Source organism: Balaenoptera musculus, chromosome 16, assembly GCF_009873245.2.
Source record: "Balaenoptera musculus isolate JJ_BM4_2016_0621 chromosome 16, mBalMus1.pri.v3, whole genome shotgun sequence".
NCBI lineage: Eukaryota > Metazoa > Chordata > Mammalia > Artiodactyla > Balaenopteridae > Balaenoptera > Balaenoptera musculus.
The window spans coordinates 611,546-636,784 of record NC_045800.1 but is presented as its reverse complement, the minus strand read 5'-3'; the positions used below and the strand labels follow the sequence as shown (position 1 = coordinate 636,784).

At 57.5% G+C, this 25,239-nt stretch overlaps 1 protein-coding gene across 3 annotated transcripts in view; it reads right to left on the bottom strand.

Annotated features, from left to right (window-relative positions):
* Nucleotides 1–25,239, bottom strand: part of CFAP46 (cilia and flagella associated protein 46) — an 85,293-nt gene that overhangs the window by 35,270 nt on the left and 24,784 nt on the right. For 2 of the 3 annotated variants that reach the window (XM_036829325.1, XM_036829327.1), the window contains 15 exons: nucleotides 25,023–25,156; nucleotides 23,606–23,818; nucleotides 22,180–22,345; nucleotides 21,320–21,469; nucleotides 20,383–20,490; nucleotides 19,699–19,865; nucleotides 12,639–12,770; nucleotides 12,097–12,259; nucleotides 10,213–10,297; nucleotides 7,901–8,039; nucleotides 7,331–7,514; nucleotides 4,475–4,634; nucleotides 3,423–3,628; nucleotides 2,394–2,567; nucleotides 1,630–1,779 (listed from right to left, as the gene is read on the bottom strand). In XM_036829325.1, coding sequence (XP_036685220.1) covers nucleotides 1,630–1,779; nucleotides 2,394–2,567; nucleotides 3,423–3,628; nucleotides 4,475–4,634; nucleotides 7,331–7,514; nucleotides 7,901–8,039; nucleotides 10,213–10,297; nucleotides 12,097–12,259; nucleotides 12,639–12,770; nucleotides 19,699–19,865; nucleotides 20,383–20,490; nucleotides 21,320–21,469; nucleotides 22,180–22,345; nucleotides 23,606–23,818; nucleotides 25,023–25,156 — 2,331 coding nt within the window. The remainder of the gene's footprint in view (nucleotides 1–1,629; nucleotides 1,780–2,393; nucleotides 2,568–3,422; nucleotides 3,629–4,474; nucleotides 4,635–7,330; nucleotides 7,515–7,900; nucleotides 8,040–10,212; nucleotides 10,298–12,096; nucleotides 12,260–12,638; nucleotides 12,771–19,698; nucleotides 19,866–20,382; nucleotides 20,491–21,319; nucleotides 21,470–22,179; nucleotides 22,346–23,605; nucleotides 23,819–25,022; nucleotides 25,157–25,239) is intronic. The other variant, XM_036829326.1, reaches the window with a different exon arrangement.

Genomic DNA, 25,239 nt, shown 5'->3' with positions numbered 1-25,239 from the left:
CGATGTTTCAATAAGTGGTGTCAGAACATTCAGATATCCAGATCGGAGCGCTCAAAACTGGATCCTTCACCTCACAACACACACATGAACCAATTTCAAGTGGATCTAAATCTGACATGTAGAAGTATAAAGATTTTGGGAAAATATCCTAAGAGAACATTTTCATGACCTTTGGGAAGGAAAACATTTTTTTTAAACAGGACACAACAAGGCACTAGTCATAAAGGGAAAGATTAATACTTTTTAGTACATTAAAACTTGGAATCTGTATTCACGAGAAGACCTCAAGACAGTCAAGGCACAGAGTGGAGGGTGACCTGCTGTCATAAACTGTCAAAGTGTTTTTTCCAGGAGCGATAAGGAACTCCTTCAATTCAACAAGGAAAAGACAGAAGGCTTAATAAAATGTGGGCGACCGATTGCACAGGCAGGCCACGAAAGAGGACACTCAAGTGGCCCAAAGGCGCTGAGAGGCATTCGGCCTCGCCGTAGTCAGGGAGTGTCCGGCTGAGCCCAGTGACAGGCCCGCGCCCCCCAGACGGCCAGGTGAGAAGGCGGGCCTCACTGGCACGACCGCTGCCGAAGGCAGTTTGTCAACATGCTGTAGTTGGAGATACACGTGCTCCGTGACCCAGAAACCCCGCTGCTGGTGTGCCCTCCAGACACGTGGGCACGTGGGCCCTGAGACATCTGCAACAGGCATGCTGGAAACAGCCCTGTGCCTCCCGTGGCTGAAGGACAGACGGGCCGTGGTCGAGTCACCAGACGGAATACTCAACACCAACGATGTGAACACATCCAGACACACGAGGCAGCGCGGAGGATTCCCGCGGACGCTGCGCTCCAGGGAGAAGCCAGCCACGGGCGGTTAGGGGCCGAGGGTCTCTATTTCCACAAGCACAGAAACCAGGCAGGTGCGGGGCTGGAAAACAGCCCCCGAAGTTGCCCGGCGCTACCCCTGGAAGCCGCGTGCAGGTGTGATCAAGGTAAGGATGCCGAGCTGGGGAGGTTGCCCTGGATGATACAGGCGGGCCCCACGTGTCATCGTATGGGCCCCTGTACGTGGGAGATGAGACACAGACACAGCGGAGAAGCCACGTGACAATGGAGGCGGGGTGCGGGGGTGACGCGGCCACAAGCCCAGGAGCCCCCAGGAGCTGGAAGAGGCAGAAAGGACCCTCCCCTGGGGCCTCCAGAGGGAATGTGGCCCCGCCGACATCTTGACTTCAGCCCAGTGATACTGACTTTGAACCTGTGGCCTCCAGAACTGTGAGGGAATACCTTCCTGCTGCTTTAAGCAGCCGGTTTGCAGTGGCCTGTCACAGCCGGGGGGCACTCCCAAGCACGGCTGAATTTCATGGTCAGGAGTGTGACCCGTGCGGGGAGCATGAGGAAAAGTCCCCCAGGCGCTGCAGGTGCTCGGGGAGGGGGAGGACGCCAGGGACGGGCCTGTGGGAGGGCCTGGGGGCTCATGCCCAGGAGGCCCTTCTTCACAATTCCCCGACCAGAGCCCTGTTTCTGTGCGTCCCTCTCTGGTCCCACTTCACACCGGAAAGCGTCAGCTGTGACAACAAGCCAGGAGGCAGGACACGGACACAGGCCTGGGACGGCATCTTCAGGTCCACTCACCGGCTTCTGGAGAGTTGACGGGTTGACGGCAAAGTTGCTCTGATCCTGTTTAAATACTGCTATGGCTTCTTCGGGGCAAGCGTAGGAAGCCCACTCTTCTATGCTTGCTGGTACGTCTTCAAGGCGTTTGCCAGGAGTGGGGCTTTGAAACTGCAAAGCAGGAAGCCAGGCTCTGCTTTAGGGGGTGGAGCTGGAAGCAGACACCCAGGAGGCCCCGCGGGAAAGGACGGGTCGGCAGCGCCTCTGGGGACGTGCGTGGCACCCTCCCTGGGCTGCCAGCCCGACGGCGAGCCACGCCGGAGCCACACGTGTCTCCACTTCCCGGAGAGCACAGTGCTGGGGGAGGGAGGGGGGGGCGTCCCCAGTGGGGACAGTGAGGCGGGACAGCCAGGAGGGGTGCTGCCGCGAGCACAGCCCCGGACACGGGCAATTCCTCCGGTGACAAGGTGACGTGCAACACAGGCCCCCAGTGGATGGAGAGAAGGTGCTGTCCCGCCCCGCATGGCCAGGGCCCAGATGCACCTGGGCGGAGGGAGGGACCCGCTCTGGGAACGCAGATGACAGACCACAAGGGAGAAGCCAGACCCTCCCCGTGTCACCTCCTAACACCCAGGGCAGGGGGACCAGAACCGCTGGCTCCACTTCCCGGGGGGGAAACCGGACGGAGCAGCCGGGACGGCCCTGCCCTCTGCTGCCCAGCCTCTGGGACGAGGAGCCTCGAGGGCGGCTGGGGCAGAGCCTGGCCCCCCGGGAGGGCACGTCACCTGCTTCGTGTCCCTGCCCTTGTCCTTCTCTCTGCCCTTGTCCTTCTCTCTGTCCTTGTCTTTTTCTCTGTCTTTGCTCTTCTCCTTCTCCTTTTGAAGCAACAACGAATGTGAACTCGCTGCTGCTGGAATTCTACTTTCTGAAATTGACTTTCCTGCTGTTAATAAAGAAACCTGGGAAAAGAAAATCCGAATTTGCAACACTGATAACAGAAGCGGGTCCCCCTCCTCCCATGCACTCAGATAGGAGGGCAGGTTGGGAGGGAGTGGCCAGGCCATGAGCCACCCGGCGCAGAGGTGGCGGCAGTGCCCCTTGGTGGGTGGACACGCGGCCGCCCTCCTCTGCACTTGAGGGGCTTCCTCCAGGACCCTGGGCCTGCGGGGACGCACAGCTGACCCTTAAGAAGAGCTTGTCAGCACCATAAAATGAATTAATGTCTCTAATGAAGAACACACTCAAGTGACTTTTAGCGGTTCTCAAAGAATCGCAAAGAGTCGCTGCATGGTGGGTGGTGGGTGGTAGTGGCCTGGGGCACCTTTAAGACCCAGGACGGCCTTCCCAGTCCTTCCTGCTGCCAAAGGGCGATGGCCCTGTTGTCCCCAGCACGTGGCCGGGGGCAGCGTGCAAACCTGCCCCCAGAAGAAAGGCCTGTCCTGCCAACACTGTCCTACGGGGCGGGCACCGACGGCGGGAGGTCCCTGAGAACAAGAGTCGACCAGGAGCTGCCCCGGGGGCCCCGTAAAGAGGTGGTGGGAAGGAGGGCAGCTCGGAGGCCGTGCGGAGGGGGCATAGAGAAGGTTCTGGAAGCCCAGTGGCAGCGCGGTGGAAAGACAGGGTTCTGGGGGTGGTTGGGCAAAGGCGCTGGGGTGAGTCTTGGAGAGGAGGGGCCACTTCGTAGGGAGCAGCGAGGCCCTCCCTCCTCCCCTGAGTCCCCAAAGCAGGGCGGGTGCTGCTGGGAAGGAGGGGAGGGGGACGCTGTGCCGGGAGAGACGCAGGACCTGTGTAAGTGCAGGTTCCCACGGCCTCACCTGCCAGATGCGGCGGAGAAAGGTGTAGGCCATGAGGCAGTAGTCCTGGTGGCAGGCGGCGCTCGGGGTCACCACCAGGGCCAGCAGCGTGTAGGCGCGGGCCAGCGTCTCAAGCTGCCGTACATTCCGAAGCTTCTCCAGGGAGGGGGGCCCCGAGTCCTCGGCCCCCGGGCCCTCCGGGGCCGCCGGAGTGGACATCTGCTCTTCTGGAAGACAGGGTGCCGCTGGGTGTCCTCCCTGCCCGCCCCCTGCGCCCGCCTGGTCCCCAGAGGCCCCTGTCACCCGGCCTGGGGTTGAGACTCTTCCAGGGGGGGCGCCGCCCTCACAGGGGCCAAGGCCACCATCAGGGGTGGGCCACCCAGGGTTCCCCCAGCGGACACGACAGGTCCACCCGCAGGGACGCCGCGCCCACCGTCGGGGCTGTGAGGAGACGCCGCCCCAGGCCGGGCTGGGGGCCTGGGCTCTGGGGTCTACTTGGACTCTCCTCCCCACCGTGGGTCACCCTAGCCGGTCTGAGCTGGGCGGCTGGCTGCACCCAGACAGGGCTGGCCGTCGAGTGGACGTGTCCTCGAGCCTCCGGCACGTGCGGAAGGGAGGCGGCCCCTCTCCTGGGGCCCTGAGCTCTGCAGGCCCAGGAGGAGGCTGTCTTGGTGCCGGGAAGGTCGGCCCGCTGTTCCGAGGCGCCTCTGCTGCCCGGAGCACCCATCCGACTGGAGCTCTGTCCCGCCTTTCGGTGACAGCTCTCACGCCGGACCCAGACAGGGGACCAGAGGGGCTGCCGGGCGGCTGCCGCCCTCCCCCCGCCCATCTGGCAGCTGCTCCCACCACCTCCCTATCACCCCTGGGCTGGGCCTTCCTGGTGGATGTGCTCTGATGGAGGGGGAGGGCCAGCACCCGGGGAGGCGGGGCCCTGACCTCGCCAAGTCCACAGGGCACTGGCCTGGTGGGGGCGTCGCAGGGACAGCGGAGCCCAGGAGCCCCTCGCGGCGGGCGGCCCCTCCCCCAGCCACTGCGCCCCTCACCTGTGGCCCCCGTGCCTGCGGCCCCCGCACCTGCCGGCTCAGGGGAGCCCCTGTCGGGCTGCATCCTCAGCAGGATGTCGATCGCCCACTTCAGGTGGAAGATCACGTCTTCAAGAGGAAACTGTTTGTGGTACAGCCACTCGCTGAATTCCATGATGTAGTCGACCTTCTGCCACTCACTCTCTGGCTTCTTTGGGGTTAAACAGAAAAGGATGGTAAAGACACACACCTGCCACTCAGCAGCCCGAGAACCACAGCGCAGGTGTTGTGTGCCTCCACCTTCTAGAAACACAGGGGCTCCTTCTCACCCGTCTCTACCGTCACGAGACCACCAGGCTCAGCAAGACCTCCCACGTGCAGCGGGCGGCAAGACCAAAGCCAGGCGAGTGTCCCGGCCTCTGCTCCCCGTGGACGCCCCGCCGCCTGCCCGCCGGGCCCCTCGCAGGCCCCGCGTGTCCCTCCCGCCTCCGGGGCACGCCGGCCTGAGGGGCTCTCTGCCGGCGCTCCACCGTCAGCCCCGGGTCTCCTCCGGCACTCGGAGGTGTGGACGGTTCTGTGGCTCCCAGGGCTCGGAGGGCAGGGAAGATGCTGCACCGTCCCGAGTCAGAGCCCGTATCGCTCGTCAGTCATCACCGCACGAAGGGAGGACGCTGCCCCCCCCGCCCCCCCGAGAGCGGAGCCGGCCTGCCTTCCACTTGCCGGGCCCCAGGCCCCACGCCCCACACCTCACGCCTCACACGCCAGGAGGAGGAAGGTGTGCGGCCGGAGGTGCAGGAGGTGAGGGAAGGGGCAGGTGGCGGTGGGACACGCAAGGTCAGGGGGGACTCTCCCCAGGACACTGCTTGACGTCACCAGGGAGGGAGGGGCGTGGACGGGGCATCCCAGCCCTGAGTGGGGTCCTCCCCCCTCATTAGGAGCGGCCCTGAGAGGTGGGGGCCTGGAAGCCAGGTGACAGATGACCATCAGTGCAGAGGAGGGGTCAGATGCGGCCTCAGAATGACTGTGACCATGTGGTCACGGGTGGCTTTGACAAGAGCTGTGCAAGAGAGATGACGGGGACAAGGTAGGTGGAAGAGAGAATGGTCATCGTTTCAACAACGGTGCTGGGAAAACCAGGCAGCCACAGGCTGCGGAAAGGAGCAGGACCCGTACCTCACACCAAACACAAGGCTGAACTCAAGATGGATCAAAGACTTAAATGTAAGAGCTAAAACTATGAAACTCTTGGAAGAAAACGTAGAAATCTTCGTGACCTTGGATTACACTTTGGTTTCTCAGCTACGATGCCATAAGCATAAGCAGCAGCAGAAGAAAAGAAATAGGTAAGTTGGACTTCATCAAGATTATACACTTTTGTGCTACAAATGACATCATCAAGAATACGAGAAAGTAGTTGAAAAGACAACCCACAGAATGAGAGAAAATATGTACAAATCATATATCTGATAAGGGACTTGTATCCAAAATACATAAAGAATTCCTACAACTCAGCAATAAACAGACAAGAAACCAAATTGTTTTTTAAAAAGGGCAAAGGATTTGAATAGACATTTCTCCAAAGAAGATGCACAAATGGCCAATTAGCACATGAAAAAAATGCTACTAGTTACTGCGTTAGTTACTAGGGAAACGCAAGTCAAACCACGATTCAAATAGCTAAACAGAGCCATCACATGACCTGGTAGTTCACTCCCAGGTATGTGCCCAAGAGAATAGCGGTAACGTGTTCGTGCAAACACTTGCACACGGATGTCTCCAGCAGCCCCGTCACAAGAGCTCATAAGCGGAAGCAACACAGAGGCCCATCGGCACAACATCCATCCACACGATGGAAGATTATTCAACCACCAGCAGTGAAGCCCTGACATGCGCTTCAACAGATGGAGCTCGGACGTGACGTCCAGGGAGGGCAGCCGGACGCAGAGGACCCACCTCGTCTGGTTCCATCCGTGTAACGCTGGCTCACTGGGGCTGGCGGGGGTGGGGGGAGGGACATAGTGCCCACGGACCTGGGTTTTGGGGGGCTGGTGAAATGTTCTAAAATTGATTGTGATGGTGGCTGCATAACCCTGTGAATTTACTATAAAGCACCTTGTACCCCTAAGATAAAAGAAACGAAGGAAGGAAGGGGCAGAGAGCCTTTCCACGGAGTCTGGGCAGAGTGTTCCGGCAGCACGGCTCGGCCAGCAGCCGCCCCGTCCACGGCACCGCCTGCTCCCCCGGCACAGCTGCCTGGCCCCAGGAACCCTGGCCTGGGCTCCAGGCGCGAGATGCAGGGGCGCCCACGGCCACTTGTAGTGGACCCAGGCCTCTGCTTGACCGCTGGGTGATGACCACAGGGCCAGCGATGGAGCCTGTGTTTGGACCCCTTCCCGGGTGACACCCCAACCCCGGAGCTCTCGGAAACCTCGGTGGGATCTGCTCCACGAGGGGAGACATTCTGCTCAACAGAAAAGCCCGTCAGGTGCCTGCCGCAGGGCACATCTTTGGGGCGGCTTCAGTCCCACCGTCAAGGGGCCTTCTTCGCCCCGAGGCAAGTCCCACAAGCTCTGCATCACATCAAGGTGCCCGCCCTCCCCCAAAGCTCCAAGCGCGTCGAGAGGAACATGTGTCTTAGCTTCTCGGAGGGGGGGGCTGTCCCCAAGACCCTGAAACCCCAGAGGCTGCAGAGCCCCGCGGCCCACCCCCTGCCCTCCCCACACAGCCTCACGAGGCCCACGTCCCTCACGTGGGAGGACAGGGTCCGTCTGCCGCCCCGGCTCGTGTCCCGCTGCCCCCCTCTTCCTTCCGGGCCTCCCGAGGGGCAGGGCTTCACTCCGCACCGCCCCCCCGCCGTCCCACCCCCGGGGGCTTCATCCGCAGACACACGGTCAGTCAGAGCCAGACCTGCAGGGCCTGGATGGCGTGGTGGTAGCAGGTCAGCTCCCCGGGGACACTGTTGGAGTTGAGGGCCAGGCGCTGCCACATGTGTGCCAGATACTCCTCACTCTGGTCTTTGAATTTCTGAATTTCCATCATAAAGTTCTGGCCGAGTTTGGCCTTCACGATGACCATATGTTTGAAAATCAAGCTGAAGAAAAGTAAAAGAGAGAAATTAATGCTTGAATGGTAAAAATCGTAACTATATAGAATGCACACAAACTAAAGTATTTGTGCATGTTCCTACTTACAAAGAGAACACAAAATGAAACCTGAGTATCTTGCGGGTCTTGTGTTGTGCTGTGTTTTGTGTTTTTCATTTATCATTTGTGTGTGTTGGGCTTAAATCCCCTCCCTTCTTGTGTTGACTTCTTGGTAGGGAAGTAAAGTCACCAGGGGAAAGGGGAGGGTGGGGGGCTGAGGAGGGAGGCACCCCGGGGGGGGGAGGCACGGGGGGGAGGGGACTGCAGGGGGAGGCACCCCGGGGGGGGGGCGGCACGGGGAGGGGAGGCGCCCCGGGGGGCCTCAGGCGCTCACAGGCGGTGTGCCGTCCGCGGCAGCACCTGCAGGGCCTCATCCAGCACCTTGAGGCAGCCCTCCCAGTCGTCCTGGTCGGCGTGGCTGTGGAAGAGCAGGCCGTAGAGCGCGGCCCTCAGCGTCAGGTCATCCTCGGCCCCTGCCGTGGGAGAGGGGGCTCAGGAGGGGCCTGGGAACGCGGGGGCGCCGGTTGGGGGGTCTGGGAATGGGGGTGCTGGCAGCTCGAGGTCCACCCTGAGGCCCACAGGACCGGGGGTCCCCCAGGGAGCACTCGGGACACGGCTGCCTGTCTGGGACGCCCCGGGCCTCCTGCCGCAGAGCCGGACAGCAGGTGGGACCGCGTGGAGATCCAGCCACGTAACCTCGTCATCTGCGTCCCTTAGACACACGCAGAGCTGCCCTTCCAGGGCCGGGCCTCGAGCAGCGGGAATGACTCCTGATCGTGGGAAACACATCAGTCCTTTTGGGACTGAAGGCTCAGGGGCTCCTCCTGGGCGACACCTGCGCTGCTGTCCTCCCTCCCCCACCTGCCTCACCTGCACCAGGTGCCCCCGGCTGCCCCTCGGCCCCACCCCGCCAGGCTTTCTCGGGCCCCGCAGTCCTCCAAGCCCTTTCTCTTTCGGAAACTCCCGTTACTCTTCCGTAATTTTAAAAATAAACAATGGGAGCGTCAGGAAAGAAGAAGCCTCTCCCCACCACCCTCGCCCAGGCCGCTCGAGGGGGCCGCCTCAGCCCCACCGTCCATCAGAGCGGAGCCCCTGCCCCTGGTAGCAGACACTCAGCTTGTCCTGTTTTACCCCGTTGACCGGGTAGCCCTCTCCCGCCTCTGAATCGTTAGAGCAAAGGGGCGGCCACGCCCCTGGATCCTGCCGGCAGGCTGTCCGGCTGCTAAGAGGGCGGCACCAGCTCACGCCACCCGGGGCCTGAGGGCTCACCGCGGCCCCCCACCGCCAGCGCTGGCACGGGACACAGGTGCCCAGGAGCAGGTGGATTTAGGCACGTGACCAGATACACCGGTCAACGTCTGACACTTGGGAACCACGTGGCTTCCGTAGCGTGCTTTCCTCCTCTCATCTCGGCCGGGCCAACTCGGAACCACACGCCGGGGTGGTGAGGGCTCTGCACCCCCTGGTTGGCAGCAGGGGCACATGCCCCTGGACGTGGCAACCCCACTTGCCAGAAATTCCAGACGGTGTCTCGGACGAGGAGGGAGAGACTGCCCGTGCGAGTTCAGCTGCTGAGCCTTCGGGGTCATTTGTTACTGCAGTGTGGCATCTCGTAACCTGACTAATGCGACTGCTCATGCATTACAGAAATGGATCATTTAGCTGCCGAATTTGATGCCAGTACTTTCCCAGTGTTTACTTTTTAATTTTCTGCATTTCTCATTATTTAAATTTTCATGTATTTTGAAAGTGTGCCTCTTTGATCACTCTAAACTTTAGGCAGTAATCTTTCCTCAAAACATTGCTTTGCTCAATTCTACTTTCTCATTTTCTCCTACGATTTGACTTGCTCAAGCTGCTAACCCCTTTAGCTATCTGAGTATGTTTCAGCACGTGGAGCAAAGCGTCACGGGCTTCACGGGCTCCACATGCTCCGGGCGGCGCCGGGACCCCAGGCAGCCGGCTCCTCACCGGGCCTCGCAGGCCTGCGGGTCTGGGCGGCCGTCTGCATCTCCCTCTGGCACCAGCAAACGATCTTACCTGCGGGGGTCTAGAGTGCAACTCAGTATTTAATTACACATGGTCACATCTTTGTTCGCTATTTTAAATCGAGTTTCTCTCTCTCGTAGACTCTGAGGCACCCGAGGGAGGGGCCACGGCTCTAATCCACACATGCACGCTTCCCAGTACACACCGTGGCCCTTACACTAACAGGGATGATTATTTTTTAGCAGATAACCATTTTTTATTTTAGAAATAAATTATACAATATGTTTTCATTTTATTAAGGTCACTACTTTTTTTCGCAGAAGTGTATCTCCACATTTTTATGGAAATGGAAAAGTGTGATTTACCTGTCAGAAAAACCCAGAGGCTAGATTTCAAGGCTGCCTGGGAGGGCGCGGGGTGGTCCTGAACTGGGGGGCCATCTAGGCTTGGGGGGTTTCCTCATGCTTACAGTGGGGGTCCCTGATTGCTCACGAGGAGCCCTCACCCTCACCGTGCCTGCCCGAGTTCAGTGCTGAGCAGGCATTTCCCGTGGTCACTGCCACGACGTCACCTGTTCTACACAAAGCTCGGGATCTAACAGCACCAGGCCCTGCCCGGCCTCATGCCTGGGGCTCTGTCTGTCCTGCATCTACAAACCTGAGAGAAAACACCCTTCCGTTGTCCCTCCACTTTGGAAGTCGGCTGTGGGCCACTGGTGCAGAAGCAGCGTCTCTCCTTTTTCCTAAAGCAAAACCAAATCAACAATACAGACGTTTGAAAGTTGCAGTTTCTTCTTTCACCAGTTTGTTTTTCATTTGGTTCAGCATTGAATTACGGAAACTGCAGCTAAATTTCTGAAATACTAAGTCACAAAAAGTGGAATCACATTTCCCCTGTAAGAGAAGGCACTCCAGTTCAAGGTTCACTACCTTAAAACACACACACACATGCACAGACTAGCCCTGTAACACAGTCTATGGTTTTTAATGACACGAAGCAGACAAGTCAGTTTTATAGCTTTGAGGCAATAGGATCAAAAGCACATTAGGAAAACTTATGGGACATGGCAAAAGCAGGGTTCAGAGGGAAGTTTATAGCTGCAAATGCTGACATTGAAAAAGAAGAAAGATCTCAAACCAACAACCTAAGTTTACACCTTAAGGAACTTGAAAAAGAACAAACTAAATCCAAAGTTGGCAGAAGGAAGGGAATGTTAAGGATTAGAGCATAGAAAAATAATAGGAAAAAAATCAATGAAACCAAAAATAGATTCATTGCAAAGATCAACAAAATAGACAAACCTTTAGCTAGACTGGCAAAGAAAAGATGAAAGAAGACACAAATAACTAAAATCAGAAACGAAAGGGGAAACAGTACTATCAACCCTACAATGATAGAAAGAACTATAATAGGATCCTATTAGCAACTGTCTTCCAACAAATTAGATAACCTACGAGCAATGGAAAAACCCCTTGAAACACTCAAGTTGCCTAAGCTGACTCAAGAAGAAATAAAAAATGTCAACAAACTTCTAACAGTAAAGACTGAATCAGTAATCAGAACCCTTCCAGTTAAGAAAATTCCTGGACCAGATGGCTTCCCAGGTGAATTCTACCAAACATTAAAAAAAAAGAATAACACTTATCCTTCTCAATTCTTCAAAAAATTGAAGAGGAAGGAACATTTCCTAACTCATTCTATGAGACTAGCATTACGTTGATAGGGGGTCCAGATAAAGACGTCACAAGAAAAGAAAATTATAGATGAATACCCTTTATGAATATAGATGCAAAAATTCTCAACAAAGTAAGTTGCTGAATTGCAAATCAAATCCAACAACACAGTAAAAATATTATTCACCATGACCAAGTGAGATTTATCCCAGGAACACAAGGGTGGTTCAACATAAGGCGATCGATCAGTGTAACACATCACCTTAATAGGATAAAGGAGAAAACCACACGATCATCTCAATTGATGGAGAAAAGGCATTTGACAAAATCCAAAAACGTTTCATCGCAAAATCTCTCAGAAAACTAGGAGTGGTGGGAAAATTCCCCAACACAATAAAGTTATGAAAAACTCACAGCTAGCGTGATACTCAAAGGTGACAGACTGACGCTTTCTCTCTCAGATCAAGGGAGGTCCCCAGGCCACGACCTACTGCACTCCTGGGCGACGGCGGAGGGGGAAGGGGGCCTCACTCCCTGAGGCCCACCAGATGCCTGTCCACTGTCAGGCGAAACCTCCCTGGGCCCTGAGTGGGTCTGTGCGCCCACCCTCCCTCCTCTCCCCTTTCCTACCGGAGCTTTCCAGGTCTGAGTTAGGGTTCCCTCGGGGATGGGGGAGGACAGAGCTGAGCCCTGAGCGCAGCCAGGAGCCGCCCCGCCTGTCCCGCTGGGATCTCACGGGTGTCACTGTCCCCTGCCCCCCATGCAGCCGTCGTGTTCATCGCTTGAGTGGTCCCATGGGGCCCGTCTTTCCTCGGGAACCTCGCCCGCCTTTCTGGAGGGAGGACGTGAGAGGCGGCCCGGAGCGCACCTGCTTTCTGGCCTCCGTCTCGTTGATGATGTTGATGACCCTCCGAGTGGCACTCTTGCACTTCTTCCTGCTGACGGCAGAGGGCAGCAGCGGGAGCCAGGTGTTCCAGAAGTGTCGGGCGGCCAGCATGACCAGGGCGCTGCTCCCCGCGAGGCCCCCAAACCTGGAAGGGAAGGTCTGACCTGGACAGATGTAGGTGCCGAGGGGAGGGGTGGGGCTCCAAGACGGCTCTGCAGCACCAGGACGGGCTCCGCTCAGGCAGCCCTGCCGTGACCCGCTCACGGCCTCGGCTCCCCGTTCCTCGGGCCCGTCCCGGCTCAGACGCTCAGGGCTGCCGGGAACCCCCGGGGATGAGGTGGGTGTCACCGCACGGGGCAGGCGATGACCCTGGTCACAGGGCCACTGGGGGAGGGGCCGGCCTCGGGGACAGCCCCCAGCGAGCACCATGGGCCGCAGGCGCCATCATCCCCGCCCGCAACACGCACCCCAGACGCGCCGCGCGCCGCGCACCATGACCCCGGCCTCCGGGGGCCGCAGCCCACCTCGCACTCTCTGTGAAGGCCTCGGCGGCCGTCAGGCGCAGCTGCTTCCGGCCCTTGAGGTCGTCCACGATGCTCCTGCCCTGGATGCAGGCTGCGGCGCTCAGCACCTCCGCCACCAGCTCAGCCTCCACCCTGGAGACAGACAAGCGCCTCGGCTCACCGGAGCCTCCCAGGGGAGGGAGGTGCTGCCGAGAGGGGAGAGCCCTGGGGACCCCCCACCCCGCCCCCTGGAGAGAGCCCTGGGGAGTCCAGAGTGACGTCATGAAAGTCCCCAAACCAGAACTAACTGGCTGAGTCCAGTCAACCCCCAGAACCATGAGACAGAATCATAAGCTGATGTTTGAATGACTAATACGTAGGGTGTCTTGTGCGGCAGCAGCAGTAACAGAACAAGGCGCCCACCCCAAGCGAGGCCGGGCCCTGTGGGAGCAATGGGGCCCCGTTCCCCGTGCCCCAGAGCACGTCTTGTTCAGGGGGCCGAGGCTCTGCGCTGAGAGCTCAGAACGTACAATTTAGACTCGGCAACGTCAAGGGCGCTGTGAGCTCTCTTCTCTCAGCCAAACCGCGGCTTGTGCACATAACAACCGCACACACGTCCCCGCAACTCAGCTCAGGGGGCACCAGGCTTACTCTAGGAGAAAAGCACTGGTTCCTGGGTAGACCCCCCCCCCGCCATGGCCCGGGAGGCCCCAAAGCCAGGTACCTGCCTGCGGGAGCCAGTTGCTCCGCCACCCTGCCCGTCAGGAGTCTATGGGAGAAAGAGGCTGTCCCTCGGCCTGCAAGGATCTGCAGGGCACGGTCAAGCTCATGCGCTGGGGGTGAATCGGAGGCTGGCCCCGTCCCCCAGGATGGGCATGCCAACCCAGCGGGAGGGGGAGGACAGCCGGGCCCCGCCTGGGCCCTGGCGTTGCTGTCCTGGAGACCTGGATCTTTAGGACATGGTCCTTGGGGAGAGTCTGTCAATGACCACTGGGTGATCTGCTGATGGTGACCATCTACATGCTTACGGCTTACTTTGTTCTATCAGCCACTGAGAGAGGAATGTTGAAATCTACAGCTATAATGGTGGCTGTATCTAACTTTTTGCTTCTTGAATTTTGAAGCTCTGCTGTTAAGTGTATGCACATTTAAGATTTTTATGTGTTCTTGCTGATTGAACCCTTTTATCATTGTGAAATGTCTATCTCTGATCCCACATCCTGGGAGCTTTACTACAGCCCCACAGCGTTCTTGCAACCAGTGCTGCAGACGCCATCTTTCCCCCTCCTTTTACTTTTCACCTGTGTCTTTGTATTTGAAGAGTGTCTCTTGAAAATGGTTTCGAGTTGGGTCTTGCTTTTTGTGTCCAGTGGGATAAACTCTGCACTTTAACTGGAGTGTTGGCCCATTTACATTTAATAGATCTGTTGATGTGGTTGGGTTAAATCTTCTATTTTGCTATTCGCTTTCCTTCTGTCCCATATGTTCGTTCTTTCTTTCCTCCCCTCTTTTGGATTAATTGAATATTTTTAGTATTCAATTTTATCTTCCCCATTGGATGTCTAGGTATAATTCTTTTATTGTTTTTGTAGTACTTGCTCTAGAGACTGCAACATACATTCCTAACTAATCACAGTCTACGGTGAATTAATATTATATCACTTCACAGACGGTGTAAGAACTCTCGATATACCCCTATCTCTCCCATTCCCATCCTTTGTGTTATCACTGTCATACATTGTACTTCCACATTTGTTAATAATCCCACAATACAATGTATTTTTGTTTGAAACAGGCATATGTCTTTTACAGAATTTAAGAACCGAAGGGGGAAAAACCTTTTACGTTCAGCCACACAGTCACCACTTGGGGCGTTCTTCACTACTTCCTGAACTGAGTTTCCAGCTGGTACCATCTTCCTTCAGGCTGAAGAACTTCCCTTAGCATTTCTTGTTCTGTGGGTCTTCTGGGAGTGGATTCTCTTAGTTTTAATTAATCTAAAATGGCTTGATTTCGCCTTCATTTTTCAAAGGCTATTTTTGGTGTATATAGAATTCTAGATCGACAGGGTTTTTTCTTTTTTACCACTTAAGATGGTTTACATTGTTCCTGTTGAGAACTCGCCTCTCATCCCTGTTTCCCTGTGTGTAATGCATCCTTTTCCCCTTCCACCTTCCTTCCAGGGTTTTCTTGTCACCTTGGCCTCCAGCGATTTGACTACAATAAAAATAGGTGTGGTTTCCCTCGTGTATATCCTGCTTGGAGTTCATTGAAAATCTTGGATCTCTGGGTTGATATTTTTAATTCAATTTGAAACAATTTCAGCTATTACATTTTCGAATATATGTATTCCCATCTTGCCCTCTGGCCTCTGTCCTTCTGAGACCACACCTGCACTTGTGCTGGCCCATGGGCACTAGCCCACTGGTCACCAAGGCACTGCTCCTCTGTTTTTCAGGCCTTTCTCCCTGTGCTTCAGTTTCCATAGTGTGCTGACCTGCGTTCAGAGTTACTGATCACTTCTCCAGCGTTCAAATGTCAAGCTCTCCCAGTGATATTTCCATGTCAGAGATTGTACTTGTCATTTCTAGAATTTCCACTTAGTTCTTTAATTAGAGTTTCCATTTCTTTGTTGGAATTCACCACCTGTAATTTGCCCATTAAAATCCTCTCTTTCCTTTCTTGTATTTATAATAACTGTTTTAAATCCATCGTCTGCTAATTCCAACATCTGTGTCATGTCTGAGTCGGCTGACTGCTTTTTCTCCTGGTATGGGCCACAGTTTCTTGTTTTTCCACATGCCTGGTGATGGTTGCTGTTATGCTGGGCACTGGGCGGGGGGCGGGGGTGGAGGGCTGTCTTGCTGAGAGTGTGGATTATGTTGCCTTCCTTTAAAGGAAGGTGGGGTTTCATTCTGGCAGGCAGTGAATTCACCTGTGGCTCATCCTTATCCTACTGAGATTTGGATTAGGCGTCTTAGGGCGAGTCTCGCGTGGCCCTTATAGCCTAGCCCCTAGGGCATGGTCTTCCTGAACGCCCCGGCGGTTCGGCGAGGGCTCCCTGACCCTCCTGGGCCAGCACGGGGCCTCCGGCACCTCTGTCACCCGCTTCCTGCCGGCCTGCGGGATCTGCCCTTCTCTGCCCAGGAACCTCCTCACTCGTCTCGCATCCTGCGGAGTCCAGCGGCCCCAGCAGCCCCGGGGTTTGGTCTCTGTCTCCCGCGCGCATTTCTTCTGTCTGGGCTCCAGCTCCCGGTGCTGCAGTTTGGGCAGCGCCCCGCGGCCCCAGGCAGAGCGCGAGGGTGCAGGTGGGGCTCACTTCTGACGGCCTCTTCTTGCAAGAAGTGCGGCCTTGGGCCATCTGTTGGCCAATGTCTGGAAGCAGTTGTTTCATGTATTTTGTCAAGTTTTACAGTTTTTTAAATAGCACAAGAGTATGAGATCCATTGTGTGTCATGGCCAGAACTGGCAGAAAAAGTGACTTTTAAGTTCACATAAAAACCCAGCAGTGATGATGATTATGTTAAATAAAAGTGCTAAACAAAGCAGAAAGGTAATTAATCTCTGTGGGTCTGTTTTAGGGATCTACATGAAATTCCTTATTAATATATATTCCTTTACATTAATACTATAAATATGAAACTGATTCTGGTAATTACACACTCAGAGGTGAGAATACTAATTGATTAGTAACTGCACTATTTTTCACCAAGATCTGAAAACTATTTTCACTATTACTGTGAAATGCTATCATAAAAATTACTCTGTGACCAATTCCACACTGAGTTTCTTTACATAACTTGCAAAATAGAAAAAATTAGCATAAAAATTTGAAATACGTATAATTTTTTTAAAAAAAGGTGAATGGGGCTTCCCGGGTGGCGCAGTGGTTGAGAATCTGCCTGCCAATGCAGGGGACACGGGTTCGAGCCCTGGTCTGGGAAGATCCCACATGCCGCGGAGCAACTAAGCCCGTGAGCCACAACTACTGAGCCTGCGCGTCTGGAGCCTGTGCTCTGCAACGAGAGAGGCCGCAATAGTGAGAAGCCCGCGCACCGCGATGAAGAGTGGCCCCCACTTGCCGCAACTGGAGAAAGCCCTCGCACAGAAACAAAGACCCAACACAGCCATAAATAAAAAAAAAAAAAAAAAAAAAAAGGTGAATCATCTGCAGTACACGCCACGTGGCTGAAGTTGACCGTGGATCCTGCCGACTGGGGACAGGGTCCAAGGCTCTGAGGGGCCAGCAAGGCCACCGTGCAGTCGGCGTCCCCTAGAGGGCCAAGGGCTGCTGGCCTCTGCCTGTCCAGCCCCCTAGCGCCCAGCTCCAGGCCTGGACACAGCCGGCCCTCAGTGCGGGGGAAAACGGGGCAGGTCCACAGTCAAACCCGGGTAGGGGGTGACCCCACTGAGAGTAGTGACACCGATCACCGCTAGAGGACAGCAGCAGTCTACAAATGAGTTCTCAAAGGTCTTAAGGTGAAAACCAATCTTTTACATAGTCTTGTACGACCTCCCCTTTCCCTATTACCATATGTAAACATTTATGTTTTTAGCCTATTTTATTATAAGAATTGCTGTTTTAAAATAAAAGTCAATTTAAGAATCACTGAGGAAAGAACGGCGAAGCTGGGGCACACACCCGTCACCGCAGCGGGCACCCTGCCACCCCGTCCCCTGGCAAGCTCTGCTGTGCCCGCAACGAGTAGTGAAATCAGCCTCAACTCCGTCACAGGAAGACGATGCAGCAGCCCTCACACGCCGACTCTTTCTTTATGAATGTAGTCTTTTTCTTTCTTTTAAAATTAACCTTTGAATTTTTATCAAAGTGGCACCTACCGCATGGTTAAGAGGAACTCCCCTACCCAGCTCCCAGTCCTGTTCCCAAGAGGGAATGCCTCCTAGGTCTTCAGCTCTGTCTTCTAGCAGGTGTTTGCTTTCCTCCAAAAAACTGGCTTCTATCTTGATTTCCCAATTCATGAATTTTAAACATTACCTATAGAAGTCCCTTTTCCCAACTTATGAATATAGCTGGTCCCAGCATTACTTTTAATTCCCCTATTTATTATCTTTGTACCTCAGAATATCTTGTGGACCCTCAACAAGTGACACCCGACTATTCAGCTTCTCAGATGAGGGTCTCACGCCACCTGTCCTCTTCCCCCTTCCTGCTGCTAAAGTATGTTATCTGTGCTTTTACTTTACTTTTGTACTGTCAAAATTGGTAACACTGATATTTTATTAGGTAACCACAAATAAGTCTTCTTTGTCAAAATGCTAATCCTAACACTGGCATATCAATAAACACCATGATAATGTCTGTGTTTTTCACTGAAGAGGCAAGCTATTACCTTTGTTATCTCCTGGCATTTCCAACTGGCTTTTCTCCCTCCCTCCTTTACCACAATACCGGTAAACTCTCCACAACACTGGGTCCTCCTTTGGCCCTGCCTGCACCCCCAGGGCCCTCCCCTACATCCTTGCTGAGGAGGCTCTCAGCACCTTTTCTGGATTGCATCTCCATTTCCAGCATCCAACATCTTTCTCTTTTCTAGGTTACTCCCTTGTTTTCCTGGAGTGTATCCTCAATTAACTTTCTAAAAACAGGTGTGTGACAAATACATTTTCTAGGTCCTCATCTGTTTAAAAGTAGCTTTCTTTACCGGGATACTTGAAAGTTTGGGTGAGTTAGAATTACATGTTGAAAACTACTTCCACTTAGAACGTCCCACTTGCTTTTAGCTTCTAGCGATAGTTTCTGAGAAGACTGTTGAGTTTCTATTTCCTTCTTCTTTTTCTTTTCTTCTAAATGCTGTAGGATAGTCTCCTTATCTGCCGTGACCTGATGATCCCACAATGTATCTGGATGTGAGTATCTCTTCATTCTTCTCGCCGGTCATTTGGCGGGAGGGTCAACCGTGAGATGGTGTCCTCTGCTCAGGGAAGCTCCTGCGTTTCACTCCTTTCTTAAGAATGCTTTCTTCCCTCTTTCTGGAATTCCAATAATTGGGTGTAGGTCCTCCTATTGTTTCTTCTGGCTTTTCTGAGCCTCAGCCTCTGCCTGCCTTGGTTTCCTTGCTCCCGGTTGGGGCACCGCAGCCCCTGCCCAGGAGCCACTGCAGGGACAGATGAGGTGTGGGTGGGGGGGCCTCCACGGGAGCTCTGAGCAGCCTGTGGCCTTGGCTGCGTGCAGGGCGGGTGACCACAGCTCTGGTCGTGGTCACTCGTCAGCCCCCAAACACCCACGGGGGTGTCCCATGCAGGCCCCAGAGCAGCCGCTGGGATATGGCGGCCGCGCTCCCGCACCTGGCCCCGGGGTCCTGACCGAGGGAGGCTCAGGCCCCCACTCCCATCACCCAGAGGCAGGAGGCCAGGCCTCCTGGGATCCGGCCTCGAGCGGCCAGCTTGGCTGTGCGGCCACGATGGGTGTCTTCCTGGCCTGGGGGCCGGGATCCCGTCTTTCAGGAAACAGACTCAGAAGTAAGGCAAAGAGAAGAGCCTCAAGGGAAACAGTCTTTACAGCAGAAATACTTACAACAGAAACAAATTTAAAAGAGCCTCATGTTCAGGAAGAGGGAAGGATCAGGAGCCCCAATTACTGGTGAGCTGAGTGGGGCCCGGGGCACAGGACCAAGTGGCCTGGTGCGTCTGCGGCCGTCCCGGGGGCCCTGGAGAGCCGCCGCCAGCAGCGCTCAGGCAGAGAGGAGCCAGTGGCAGGGGGGATATTTTCCTTTCACTGAAATCACCCTTCAATTACTTCCGAATTTATTTGGCCTCCTAAGTCGCCTGCTCAAAACTACTTTCAACAAAGCTGCCTGCCTGTGGGGAGCGGCCGACGGTTGAGCCTTGAGGCCCTTTCCGCCCCTGTGCCCCCGTCACGCCCACAGCTGGCGAGGCTCGTGGGGCCTCGGGATCCTGCTGAACACGTTTCTCCAGGGGCCGCAGCTGAGGCGTCGCCCCGGCCGACGCGGGGCTGGCGGGGCGGCTACAGGGCCGAGCGGGTGAGGCTGCGGGCCCCCCCGGTGGGCTCAGAGGAGGCAGCGCACCACAGGGACGCAGGTCGGGCGCTGGGGTGACTCACGGACTGCAGGCCTGCAGGTGCTTCATGCCTATCTGGATGGCCTTCTGCGAGCAGGCCACGGTGGCCTCGTGGTCCCGGGCCACGTAGGTGAAGTGGGCCAGCCGCGTCAGGGTCTGCACCTCCACAAGGGGATCCGACCAGCTGCACTCCGAGGCCATCTTCACCAGCTGCCGGCGGCGGGGAGAGGGGCGTCTGTGAGTGGGGGGCGTCTCTGCTGCCAGCTCACGGCTGACATCACATGGACGGGTCCAGTGGTCACCCGGCCTAGGCTGAGTCACCTGCGAGGTTGAGGCTCCAGCTGCCAACTGCGGCCAAGCCTGGGTGGGGCTGGCGGGTCGGGGACAAATGTCCCAGTGTCCACACCGCGTTCCTGCCACACGGGCAGCCCTGCCCTCTGACGAGCCAGGAGGCCAGGCTCAGGGGCCCTGAGGGGACCGCGCGGCTCTGTTGGGAGCGCTGTGCTGAGAACGCGGCAGGGCCTCTGGCCACCTGGGGCTCCTTGTCTCGACAGCGGGATTCGAATAAGCACCTCGAGCTGGGTAGCCTTGTCGGGGCACAGCCCCTGGAATGCCTACCAGGCGCCTAGTGACACCTACGTGGGCCAAGGGGGAGGAAGGTGACTTCTGGGGGGAGGTGACAATGGGGGGGACCGGGACACCTGTGGGGTGAGGGAGCGACAGCTACCTGAGCCAAGGGGGGCACAGTGAAGTCCATGAGGCCCAGCCCGTTGCAGGAGTACATCTCCAGAGCAACGAGGACTCTGGTCACCGAGTTGACGTCCTCGTTGGTGCTCTGGTGGGAAGGGAGTGCAGAGGGGCCGTCAGCCCGGGGGCTGGAGGATCTGGACTACGCGGGAAGCGACCCTGTGAAACATCCGCTCTGTGGCAACGATCGGAGCTATTTGCGTAGCTGTTTGTCTCCACGTTGCCTCCTCACGTAACGAAGAGGAGTAGGCGCAGCGGCCCCTAGGGCGGCCCGGCGGCTGGCTGACCCGGCCCGAGGGGGAGGGCAGGTGGCCAGGCGCAGCGGGCGGCCCTCTGCCTGGAAGCCCCTCCCCCGGTCCTGCTCCACCCCGTGCTCACTCCTGGCAGGCTCAGATGCCCCTCCCTGACGGTCCCCGCCTTGCCAGCCGCACCTCCCACCTGAGCCACGAGTCCTGGCCCCAGCTGGGGCCCCGGGGAACCTCCCACTGGTCTCCATCCACGGCCCACGTCTGCAGGAGCAGAAGCCGTGGGGCTGGCCCTGCCCCCTCACCCCGACGGCCTTGCGTTCACAGCTCAGGTGGCCCATGGGGCCCTGCCAGGGAGGTGCCCCCCTCTGGCCTAGACGCACCTCCAGATAAAGCCACAGCAAGGTGTCACCGAGGGTGGACAGCACCCCCAGAGGCCCAGCGGCTCTTGGTGGACAGTTAGAACCGTGGCCAGTCGGCTGGAGGAACGAGGGCATGTTCCAGCGGCCAGGCGGGCAGAGGAGGCCTCGTGCCCCACCTCTCGGGGGTCGGGCTCGGCAAGGACGGACCCTCCCGAAGGGAAGCACTGCTTCCGCAGCCCCGCAGCCCTGTCCCCCAGGCTGCTCGCCCTCGGGTGGGGAAGGCGTCAGCGGGGGCGCCCCCGGCCGGCACCTGCTCGTCCGTGCCCAGGCGCGGCCCGATCTGCTGCTGCAGCAGCTGCTTGGCCTTCACCCACGTGGCAACGAGCTGCTGCCGGGCGCTGACGGGCACCGCCTCCTCAGGCACCGTCCCGCTGGTCAGGCTCAGGGCGAACTCGCAGACCTGAAACGGCGGTGTCCTTGTTCGTGACACCTGAATCCAAACAGGGAACCCGAGCCAAGACCCAAAGCTGCAGAAACAAGCAGACCTGGCTCTTGGTCCAGAAGGGAAGGTGGCCCAAACACGCACCAGTCCTGGGGCTGAGGCACAGCCTCAGGAGGAAGGAGGCACTGCTCTCGGCCGCACTGGGGCAGCCGCAGGCTCTGCACGTGCCTCAGACTCACTACAGAACTCACTTGCTCTCACGTTTACTAGGAGTGGGTGACGGGTCATCAGATGCCTGTCAACACCCATCAACATCCCTCCTCCTTGACTGCGATGACCACCACACAGTCCACGTCACCGGGAGATGCAATCAGGGGACAAACAACCCCACTCGGTCACCGTGGAGCTGTCCGTATCCCTGGTCTGTGCATCTTTTATTTGATGTTGCGGCTTTCCTGTTCTGAACAGGCACTGGTCCTATTTTTCTGGCCTTATGTCCACATTTTTCCGAGCTCTGGGCCTTGCAGGGATGTCCCCACCACTGACACCCAGGTGTCCTCGTCTTGTTTCCTTGCTTTTAGAGAAAGCGTGTCCCCCACCCCGCGCCCCATTTCCGGGCAGTTGAGAATGGCTGCAGCTTCCCTTCCTCAACTGCTCTCCCACTGACGCCTGCACTGACCGGGGTCTGCCACCCCCCGGCTCCGATCCGCCCCCCGCGGGCGCGGCACCTCCACTGCGGTCCTGACTTCAGAGGCAGCCTCGGGGTCCAGCGGCGTGTGAAGTGGGTGTGCGCGTGCTTGTCTTCTAGACTTCTCCAGCGGCGGGGCTGGGATCCAGGCGACGATCAGGCCTCGCGCCAGGGTGCTGCAGAGCATTGCCAGCAGTACCAAGTCTCTGGAAGAGAAGCAGGTCCGGGCCAGGCCGTCCCCGGGAGGAAGCCGTGGTGATGGGACTGCCTGTGGTGGAGGCTCGTCCCCCACCAGGCGGCCTTCACGCCTGGGAGACACCTGTGCCAGGTGGGCTGGACTCCTCAGGGGGTCCCGCGGGGCCTGGACAGAAAGGCCCACCGGGCCACCGTGCCCGCTGCCGGGCCGTCCAGCAGGCCCTCCACTGGGCGTCGGATGGAGTGGGCTTGGACCAGAACCTCCCTGCTTCTTCCTGAAACATCTCAGCACCAAAACATTTAAAACCGTCAAACGCGGTCCGACCTGTGTCTACGACAGAGACACGGACACCCGCCTAGAAGGAGAGGTGCTCCCGCAACCCCTACGGTCCTGGGGAGCCTGCCAGAGCCTCGCGCCCAGAGGAGAGGTGAGGGCAATGGCAGGCCTGTCCTCCACGGCTGCTCCGTCCTGTTCGCAGCGTAAAAATCCCCATGTGCACATGTAGCTGCGTCCTGACTCACTCAAGCCTTTCTGCTTCGGGATCTGGCGACAAACTTTAAATTTGAGTGTTTAGACTAAAAGCCCAACCAACAAAAAACACAAAGAGGGCTTCAAAAAGTCGTCCTCATTAGGTAAAGGTCTGACCTGACTTGACGCTCATTAGGTAAAGGTCTGACCTGACTTGACGCTCATTAGGTAAAGGCCTGACCTGACTTGACGCTCATTAGGTACAGGTCTGACCTGACCTGACGCTCATTAGGTAAAGGTCTGACCTGACTTGACGCTTTCACATTTCTAACTTCGGGGAGTGAGAACATCGGTCTCTCAAGAGTCCACACCACCTGGATATGAAAACTCGCGGACACTGATTTTCAACCCGCCCCAAGTCAGACCAAGGTCGGTTTCCACCCGTTCCTACGAGACTCGGGCCTCAGCCATCCTCCCTCAGAATCGTGCTGTTTGAAACAAGAGTGTGACAGGCTGGGAACCCGCGTGGCAGTGATGTTGCTGGGAATCCGTGTGCGGGCCCGAGGGCGCCTGACCACCTCATCCATCCCCACACGTTGCCCTGCGGCTTAGACAGGGGGAGTATCTTGCTCGGGGCGCACGGCCAGTACACAGAGGCCCTGTCACTGCTAGGCGCTAGGTGAAGGTGGCCCCGCACGCCCCACCCCACAGCTCCCGGCCCGATCCCAGGGTCTCTGGCGGGGGCAGGATGGGGCCCTCCTGGGAAGCCAGGATGCACACAGCGACCGCCAGCCTCACCCACCCGCTGTGGCCCACGGCCTTGACGGTGCCCAGGAGGTGGTACAAGGCATCCACGAGCTCCCTCTGCCGCCCAGCTGTGAGGAGGTGCTGGTTATGATTCAGGACGTAGACCACGGCGTTCTGCACGATCCACGCCTCCTGCAGCTTCTGCCCGATGTCAGCCGAGCGCAGCCAGCTGTTCATGGCGTGCTGCGACAGGCCCTCTATCCAGGTCCTACAGAAGGCGTGTGTCAGGCTCTCCCCGGGATCAAGACCCTTCCCAAACCGGCACCAAGACACCCGTGTGAAGCCGTCCCGAGAGCCCAGGGGTCAGAGAGTTGCCCTGCTGGGGGCCGCCCGCCGCTCCCGCCTCCACCCCATCCGCCTGGCTCTCCCATCTCCCTGCTGGACGCCCCTCACTCCGCCCCTCCCCGGCCGACGAGGGACCCCTGCCAGCCCGGCTCTGCACCTGCCTGTGCCCCGTCTCCCCGGCCCAGCGCACCCAGGCTGCCCTCCTCCGTCCACATGGAGCCATGTGGATGCCAGCGCCTGGCAAGCCCTTTCTCTAAAGGGCCAGACAGTTAGTACCCTGGGCTTCGACAGCTACACGGAGTCTCCGTTGTGTGTTTTTCGCTATTTAATTTCATAAACTTAAAAACCATCAAAACCACTGTTTAGCTTGGTGGGCTGTACAAAAGCGGTGGTCAGGTGTGGCCTGGGCCCTCCTCCAGGCGTCAGGAGTCCGGCCCCAGACGGGAGCGGCCCCTGGGGAAGGCCCCGGGCTGCGCTCTCACAGGCGACGTAAAACACCAAGACAAACCCCATCTGCACAAGGTCAGGGCCCTCCTTCCTGTGCCTCTCGTGGGCAGAGCGAGTCCGGCGGCGTCCCCGACTCCCTCCACGGCAGGCGGGTGTGAGGGCCCGTCCACCGGGTGCAACAAACAGGAAAGCAGGTCCCTCTCCACGTTCAGCGGGGAGCAGCCAACAGCCTCGGCTCCTGCGACACCGCGACGCGGACATTCACTCCCCACCGTGTTCACCTCTCAAATATTTAATTTTAGATGAAACAACGGCTAACAACTGTGGTTGTTTCCACAGCACCTCGGTTTCATGATTGAACCGCACTCGGCATCTCACGTGGGCAAGTCTCTGGGGGGTTCCCTGTGGACCCTCTCTCCGTTCACACACTTCCCGGGACCGTGTCCCACGGCCAGCCCCGACTACCGCTTCCCTCCGCGGACACCAACTCCCTCACGTCTCGTTTCCACCGATGACGAGGAAGACCAACCACAGCGAGCAACGACGTGAGCTAGGGAGCCGTGCGGGACAGCCGGCCGCTTCCCTCACACGTCTGGGCGCGGCCCCCGTCCCGGCCTGTGCCCCCGCGCCACACATGAGCGGTGCCAGGCGCACAGGACGCGTCCCCGCAGCTCCCCTACCGGTACGTGATCCACTCGGCGTTGTCCTCTGGGGACTCGGGCGTGTAGCCCACCGGGTGCTGACTCAGGTCGTTGGGGGGTGTGGGACGGTCATTTAGCTGCACACCCTCCGATCGCAGCAGGTGGACGGTGGCCTGCAGAGGAAGTGAGTGGAGTGGAGGAGAGGTCCCGGGAGCACAGACCCAGCGCGATGCCCCCAGGGCCTTCCCGGCCCCTG